This window comes from Ciconia boyciana, chromosome 3 (assembly GCF_034638445.1).
Source record: "Ciconia boyciana chromosome 3, ASM3463844v1, whole genome shotgun sequence".
Lineage (NCBI taxonomy): Eukaryota > Metazoa > Chordata > Aves > Ciconiiformes > Ciconiidae > Ciconia > Ciconia boyciana.
Genome location: NC_132936.1, coordinates 61,495,795 through 61,504,552, shown reverse-complemented (window position 1 = coordinate 61,504,552; position 8,758 = coordinate 61,495,795). Strand labels below are relative to the sequence as shown.

General features: G+C 47.5%; 1 protein-coding gene across 4 annotated transcripts in view; it reads left to right on the top strand.

Moving 5' to 3' along the window:
- The first annotated feature begins 3,288 nt into the window (after positions 1-3,288).
- PTPRK (protein tyrosine phosphatase receptor type K) overlaps positions 3,289-8,758 on the top strand; it is a 418,125-nt gene continuing 412,655 nt past the window's right edge. For all 4 annotated transcript variants that reach the window (XM_072855831.1, XM_072855828.1, XM_072855829.1 and 1 more), the window contains exon 1: positions 3,289-3,652. In XM_072855831.1, the coding sequence (XP_072711932.1) occupies positions 3,541-3,652 (112 nt within the window). In that variant the 5' untranslated portion in view covers positions 3,289-3,540. The remainder of the gene's footprint in view (positions 3,653-8,758) is intronic.

Below are 8,758 nucleotides of genomic sequence, written 5' to 3'. Positions count from 1 at the left end.
TTTTTTTTCAGTAGTCAAAATACAATGAAGACCCTGCCACGGGCATTATTGGATAACACCAGAAAACCTGAGTCAATACAATTCTCAATTTTCTCCAGGATCTCCAACCTTGAAGAGCCAGATCTCCAAGGCCTTGGATCTTGCTAAGGCTCATAAAATAAGCGAGCAGATTTTCACAACAGAAGCAAAAGAGCAGAGGGGTAGAAAGTTGGGTGGGAGCAGCACGATAATGAGAATCCTTGACTGTCTGATCTTTTGGCTAGAAAAATTTCATTTAAATCTCTTGAAATCCCCTCGCACTCTAGGAGAATGGTTAAAAGTTCCTAAAAAAAAAAGAGGGAAATATTTTTGCTGGTTAGGAATATGTATTTTACTATAACATAACTATATTTTACATACTATTCAAATACCATGGGAAAATGTTAGATACCACTTCAAATGTTAGATTCAAATACCATGTTAGATACGAATTCTATCATATAGCATTGGAATATTGCTAATGCAAGATATTTTACTGTGAGATGCTATACTATGCTAGACATCTGTCAGTCATTATGAACAACGTTAAATGATAGCCTGTGTTAAAAAATACATTATGATGGGGTTAGCAACACCCAAAAGTATAATGGGAAAGTTTTAAGAGGGAATGCAAAGAGGGTGTAGGCATCTAGTAGAGTTTCAGAATGGAACTTTCTTGAATTTGACAGAGATTTACTTGACACTTTATTTAGAGGTTGTAATTAGCAGGATAAAGACTGTACCTTCCCTAAGTTCCAAATACTCCTCGGGCTGGAGGGAAAGACGTTACTGTGGGGTCTCTCCATCTTTCCACTGTTATATTTGGCTTATATTTAGCTTACAAGTTGTTAGCTCAGACAGTTTTTAAAAGATGTGCAAGAGGTAATACAAATGCGCTTTGCTCTTAATTGAAAATGCAAAAGACTGTAAAACATTTAGAGCTCTAAAAATGTAAAAGCTGGAACAAAAAATAAATCCATTCATGTCATATAACATAAAAATGATCTCCAACCTGATGTGTAAGTTTAAGTATTTGTCAGGATGCCAAGTACAGTAGGACACATAGACTGAACTACACATAATATTTCGACAGACACATACCTAGAGGAAAAGTGGGGTCACATGCGCATCTCACCCATACCTCTCAAGCTCAAACTCTCCAGTCAAGGAAAGAATAGCAATTAAAATCCTCTTTGTTGCTTTTTAATAGGAATGTGAGTAATGGGAAAGGATGAAATCCCAGGAGACTCCCACTGGAAGATCTGGAAACTATCTGGATAAAGCACAGGTGATGGTACGTCAGTGGGACCCACAACCTCACAGCAGTGAAATGGAGCTGTGACCTGGTGCTGCACATCCACCATCACCTAACAACCTCTCCCACAGTCCGGACGTGGCGATCTGCAGTGCTGGTCACCAGAGAGACCTGCGAGACAGCCACAGTGGTTAAGGGGAAGCAGGCATTAGCTCTCCTCTCCCCTGCCCTCCCAAACCATTCACAAGTTATCTGGCTGGAAGTTATTTTTACAGTGTCAGCTCTATAGCTCCTGGCATAAAGGACGGCATCAGATACCCACGTACTCCCCCACTTCTATGCCGAGATGAATTGGTACGCCTTTTTCGTTAAGAACTTCCACATAACAACAGAAATTGTGACGTAGCCTAATGCATCAGAAGCCGGGCCAGCACACTACTTTCCTTCACCTTCCTCAGAAGAATTTCCTGTGTTTACTTGGACTCTGTACGGGGCCCATCCTTCCTGAAACACCGGGTGTCATGAGATACGCCTCACCCAGCTCCCATCCTTCTCGAAGTTCAAACAAAGAGCCAGTGTTCACTGAAGCACATCATTTTATAGCTCACAGTAAGCATGCAAGTTGGTTTTCAGCCACTCCAGCCTAAAGAAGTACAAGGGTTTCCAGGTGTAGACCTTTTTTAGTGTTGGGTTGGGTTTTTTTGGGGTGTGAAGTACATGCTAGTTTGTATAAAAAAGCAAACTGTTGTGTTTCACCTTTTTTTTTGCTGTGAAAACATGAGGGTTTGCAGGTTTAGAGGCAAACCTATCAATTGCCACACATTGGCTGGAAAGGATTTTGAATCACAGCAGACCTTTGATGAACCTGGATTGAATTTCGAGTTTGCAATAAAACCTATGAGTTTCCAGTGGTTTCAGGTTCTGTGGTAATCATTATACAACATCTCTAATTACAAGTTGCCATGCAAAAAAAGAAAAACTAATAAAAAATAAGTTAAAAAATTTGGAGGAAACTATGCTTATTTAAGCAGAAATTCCAGCACCGGTGCCTTTGTCTGTTATTCCAAATGCTTTTTAGGGTCCCAAGCTCTGGAAGCGTACGGACCCCCAGTGCTTTCAGAGACACAGAATGAGGCCTTTATTATGTGGCATACCTGGGGTTTGGATCTGGCGACAAGATCCTGCTTCACAACCCGCGGGTGTCAGAGTCGTATAGCTGCATACAGACCTCTCTGTTATTTATTACTTGTGGAAATTATAGCATTAGTGGCAATACCGTTTATTACAATTTCAGTTCCGATCAATGAGACTTCACCGGCCTTACGAGCCAGACAAGTGTTGCCCAAGAGAGGGGAGCAAAGAAAAAACACAAACCCTGGCTCGAAGATACAGCCGGGCTGCTTGATGCACGATGATAACGCAACGCTCGCCACCCGATCTATAACGCGTTCCTAAAAGCAGGCACAGCCAGCGGATCACAGCCGGGGCGGCTGGACTCTTCCCCCGCAAACAGCGCCCGGGACCCGCCGCTCCCGGCCGTGCTCCCTGCCCCGACCTCCCCCGCCCGCCAGCTCAGCCGGCGCCTCCTCCCTTCAGCCCCTCTTCGCCTCCCCCTCCTCCTCCGGAGGCGGCAGGTTCCCCCCGGGCGGAGGGTTGCGAGCGGGGTCTCGCAGAGCCGCCGGTAGCGGCTCCCGGGCCGTGCTGTGCCGTGCCGAGCCGAGCCGCGAAGAGCCGCGCTGCGCCAGGCTGTGCCGCGCCGGAGGGAGCGGAGAAGAGCCGAGCCGAGCCGAGCCGAGCCGAGCCGTGCCGAGCCGAGCCGAGCCGAGCCGAGCCGAGCCGAGCCGTGCCGTGGAAAGCCGTGCCGAGCCGCGCCGAGGCGGTGCTGGCCCCCGCGCCTGCAGCAGGAGGCGCTGCCGGGCGCCGCTCCGCCCGCGCCGGGCTGCGGGCCGGAGTCCCACATTCCCCCTGCCAAGTGCCGGGGAGCGGGGGTTGGACGTGCGCGCTCGGCTCCTCCCTCCCTCCCCGCTCGCCCAGCAGCAAAGTAACTCCGGAGTACGAGGGGAGCCGGTGCCGCCGCCGCCGTCGCTGCGCCCATCGCGCCGCAGACGGCTGCCCCAGCGGGCGGCCCCGGGGCCAGCGGGCGCCCCTCGGCGCGGGGGGTCTCCTGGCGAGGCGCCGGGACGGGAGGGGCGGGCGAGGCGAGCTCCGCCCGCCGCCGCGGGCCGGGGCAGCCCCGGCCTCTTTCGGAAACTTCTCCGCAAGTCGGCATGGGCAGGGGGGCCGGCGCCGCCGCCTCGCTGCCGCTGCTGGCGGCGCTCGCCCTGCTGGCCGGCTGCTCGCCCGCCCTGCTCGGGGCGGCCCGGGCCCAGCTCTCCGCAGGTGAGTTGTCGCTCGGCGCCCAGGTGAGGGCGGGCGGCGCGGCGGGGTCGCGCCGCGCCCGGGGTGCCCGCCGGGAAGGGGAGGGAATGGAAGGGGAGGGGGTCGCAGGGGGTCGCGGGTGGCACCGCGCCGGGACCCGGCTCCCGCCCCCGAGGAGCGGCGGTGGGGCTGCAGAGGGGCTGCCCTCCCCCACACCCCCCCTCCCCCCCCGCCGCCGCTCTGTGGGGCGCGGTGCGGCGGGGAAGGGACCCACGCGTGTCCGCAGGCTGCCGGCACGGGGCTCGCGGGGGCAGGCAAGGCGCGGGCTTCGGGCGCCGCACAAACTCCCCTTCCTCCTCTTCCTCCTCCTCCTCCTCCCCCCCCCCCCCCCGGCCAGCCTCCCAGGTGGCGTCGGTGCTGGCAGCGGGGCCGGAGCTGCTGCCGCCCCTTCCCCCGCTCAAACTTTTCCCGGCGTTTCCCTGCCCGGCGCGGGGGGCAAAGCCCTCGGGGCGCCCCGACCGACCGCTTCCCTGCCCGAGCGCGGCGCGGAGCTCCCGGAGGCGTGGGGCGGGGAGGTACGGCCCGGGCTGCCGCCGGCTGCCGGAATCCAACCCCCCCCCTCCCCCCCGAAAAAAACAGAAAAAACACCAAACCCCAAACAAACAACAACAAAAGAGTGGTGGGCGAGTAAGGGGAGGGAAGGCAGCATATGGGGACGGCGTCTGTTTTGTTTGAAAGCCGCGAATTTCTCGCCCTTTCCTCCCCCACGCCACGGGGTTTTGCAGAATAAAAGCCCGCGGGCGGGCGGCGGTGAGTTGGCCCTGGGGCAGACTCGGGGTCGAACCCACGGCGGGGCTGGGCCGGGCGGTCGCTGCGGGAGGGGAGGGGAGGGGAGGGGGCAGCGCCTCCCGGGCTGGGCCGGGGCGATGCGGGGTGCAGCGGGCGCTGGGGGCCCGTGTGCCGGACCCTGACACCCCCCCCCGCCCCCCCCCCCCCGCTGTAGTTTATCAAAGGTCCTTCCTTTGCTTAGGATGAAGCTGTAGCGTGAACATGATCGTATCATTTGCGGTGTGAAGTATTTTATGCGAAGGACTAGCTGAAGTAGACTTCAGGCGCTTTTTTTTTTTTTTTTTAATAGTACTTGCAGTTGCACAGGGTGCATCAGTTGGACAAGCCTTTATCATAGGATACTGATCTGAAAACTGCCATTAATGAAAGTATCTACACTGATGAGACTTGGAAGCACAGTTTTCGTAAGGACTGATGTGTAGTTAGGAGGCTTTTCTTTTTTTCTGGTTCTCCTATCAATTAATTTTTAATTGAGACATTTGAGATATGTCGTCAATTAAGAAATGTGCTGAAGCAGTAAGAGAAATTGTGGTGGTCTGAACAGATTACATTCCTCCTATGTGGCTGCCTTTGGTGTGTATAATTTAATGTCTGCGTATCAGAATTGTAAGATTACGTAAGCACCTAAAGCCTTTTACCAGGGGACGAGAAGTGTACCGTATATGCAGCTGGTATGTTGTAGGAATAGCGAAGATAAAATATGCCCAAGCGTAACATCTTCTCATTCAAAACCGTACTGAAATCAGACCAGTGATTTTTGCTTTACTGTAACTCATCAGGTTAATGTTAATGCTAAAGGTAACTCTTACGTAAAGATCTTTTTATGAGCTTGTTCACCAGTGTAAGAAGAGTAGGAAGTTCTGGTAACTTAGACGGTCCGTGGTATTTTATGCTGAAAATGTGGCATACAGCCCTTTTTGGAACTGCAAGTACAGGAAGCCAGGTTGGTACCATGAGGTATGTGTTAGGTAAGCAGAGAAGAATGTTCAACATCCTTCTGACCAGAGTAGGTGAAGCTTGTCAAAGAGTTGAACCATTGTATCTAGGAAACATGAGATTAATTTTTTTTTTTTTTGTATGTCATGTCAGCAGCTAGAGACTTTAGTTTCTATTGCCAAGCATCAAAAACACTGATGTGGTGCACTGGTCAGAGGGTTATTAATTGTAGACTTGCTCAGACTTTCTTGAAGGTTTGTAGAAGTAGATTTGTTAGTAGCTGGTGCTTTCGGTGTGCTCAGTTTACGGTATGGTGCTCGGACTCTTATTAAATATGTTCGATATCCAGATGTAGAGCTATGCCCTACTGAACACTTTCTTACGGCTAATCTCTGTTTGAAGGCTCTGAATTTAAGAACTACCACAAACTTTGGTTTTGTTCCTTATCCTAAACCAGTCCCTGAAGTGTGTGTGTTGTTTTTGTGTGTCTGTTGATGAGACATCTTCATCCTGGTGTTAGTGGATGCAGGACACAAAGGTTGGGGTTCATATGTCTGTTCCAGTGAGGGCCTCGCTGTAGCTCACAATGAGATGTTTCTGTATTTGGTGCACCCAGGAGCATCTGTTCTCTTCATAGTCATCTCCTCTGTTTAACAGGAGGACTGTTCTTCAAGCGTCTTCCTTTGACTGCCTTCCACCCTCCTCACCTTAATATAACAGCCTGTGCTTTTCCACGTTAAATTGCATCCAACTAATTTTCTGCTTCCCTTTTATTAGTATTCTTATTGTCTGAATTGTAAGAATGTAAAACTGTTAATTTTTCTTTGCCATTAATGAAGCTATTAATTCAGACTGGACCTTTCACAAATCTCTCTCATTGTAATTTGATTTTTATTTCCTTTTTATGATGCTTTGTACTACTCCCGAGTGTGAATGTTGGCCAGATCCAGAATTCTTCATAAAAATTTCGATATGTTTATTAAGGGTCTAATCAAATCACAGAGAATTAATTTCTTGAAAGTTGGCCTTCTTCAGGAGTGTGTGTGCGACGGTTGTTATCTGTTCTTCCTCATAACATGTTCCATGAGAGCAAATGAGAAGGCAAGAGGAGGAGCGGCAGCAAGTTAGGAAAAGGAACAAGATACATCTTGTAATTTGTTGCTGTCTTAAAAATTGTGCTTGTGTATCATCTCCACCTCCTTTGCACATAGTTGAAAGACTGTATATTTTGTCTTTCCCCACAGATCTCAAATGAAAAAAAAACCCAAGCAGCTTCTCTCAGCCCCCTCCACCCCAGCCATAATCCACAGTGTAATGTTTGCTGGTCTCTGTAGATTGTTTCTTTACACCGCTGCTTTCCATGACCCTTCAACTTGGGTGCGTGCCTGTCAGAATCTAGGCCAAAATGTTTTGGCAGTGTGTTCTCTGTTGAAGTCTAGCTATTCCTTATATAGCACCTGCTTTCATCTGCAACTCCTACAGTTTGATAAAGAACAAGTTCAGCTTGTTTTCACAGCTCGATCATTTTAAACTTATATTTTTTTATTATTATTTTTAGCAATTTGCATGTTTTCAAATTTTGGGAAAAAAAAAAAGGAAATATTTCAAAATTTTCTTTGAAGAATGCTGCTGGCTTGTCAACTAGCTAATGGAAATATGCATTGCACTGCCTCTGATGGTGTCTGTGCAAGTGTGTGTATTTTTTAATACTACATGAAAGATACGAGGATAAAATTTCTAGAAATTTATCAGTTTACCTGAAGTTATTTAAGGATGGTATTTCAGACCATAGGGATAGTGAAGCATAAGAAGGAGGACTGTATGTTTTACAAATTCAAGTCCTTTATTAGAGTAGTTAATCCTCAGACTTAGTTACGGTGTCACAAATGAACAGGCAAGAGTAAATATTTCTGGATTAATCTTTTTTTTCCGCCCTGATAAAATAGTTATAGTCTGTCTTTGGGAGACAATCTAACTCAGAAATTTAGTATTATAAAGTAGAAGATATTATTTGTTTTATAAGGATTTTGTAATTAAATATACTTACAGAGAAATACATGAACGTTGTAATAAGCATATCTAAAATTTTTTTATTTGTAATCATGTAGTAGAAGAAATTAAAGGCTTTTTGAAAATGTTTTAAAACACTTTTAAGTAATTAAACTCAAATTAGCCCTTTGCTGTCAGAACAGCAAAAGTTGCTTCAGTCATATTTTATCCTTGAATGTGCTAGCATGTGATATACAAGAGAGGCTTGTGCAGGTAGGCGTGTATGTATAAGAAACTTCTCAGTAGCTTTTTTTCCACCAAGCTGTTAAAATGTATTGACAAATTATATCGAAGATGAGTGGAATTAAAAGTGAAGTTATTTTCTTGCTTTTACCCCTCTCCCTTCCCAAATGTTTTCCTTGCCTTTACACATTCAGAGATCGCTTGTCTGTCTGTATTTTCAGATGCAATGTTACAATTATAAAATGTGTACAGATTTTCAAAGTGGGACTTAACTGGTTCAGATGGGATTGAAAGCACCCAGAACACAGTGACCCCAGAAGTCTTGTTTAGTCCCTTTTGTCTGAGAAACCACGGTGCTGCTTGATCAGTTTGGTAGCGATGTAAACAGTGCATCTTAAACCAGGTAGATGTCTTGTCCTTACCTAAGATCTACTTAAGATAATTAAAAATAAAAAAAAAAGAGGGGGGAGGAGGTAAGAAATCTGCCCAGGATCAGGGCAGAGGTCCACCTAGCCCAGTATGCAGTTTCTGATGGTGGGCACTCAGGGCAGAGGGATTTTGGCAAGGTGTGAATGACTTCCTCTGAGAACTGTCTGTCCACAGAGACAATGTGTTGGTATTTAACGTGGCAAGTGGATTCTTGTAACCGTGATTGTGCCTAATAACATCTTCAGCCTGGACTGCTTTTAGTGTTCACCTCACTTTGTGACAAGGAATCTATATGTTATGTGGAAAAAAGCTGTGGTCCTTTGTTTTTTGAAATTGCTAGTTGTATTTAATATCTCCTAGCTCTTGTATTAAGAGATGGTCAATCATTTCTCCCAATTTACCTTCTTCATGCCACACAGGATTTTTCCACCCTCTCTCAACTATTCCTTTTCTAGGTGGAAAAGTCCAGTTGTAGCCACTTGCTATGAAGGTACCATTCCATATCTTCTCTTCATCCTTTATCAGCCTTCTCTTTCTTTTCCAGTTCCGTATTGCTCAGAGTATCCAAGAGACGGCTGCCTGGTGGATTTATATAGTGCTTAATAACGATTTCTGTTCTGTTACCTATCCATAGTGTGATCGTTCCTGGCATTTGCTTTGCGTTTTTGACCATTTGTCCCA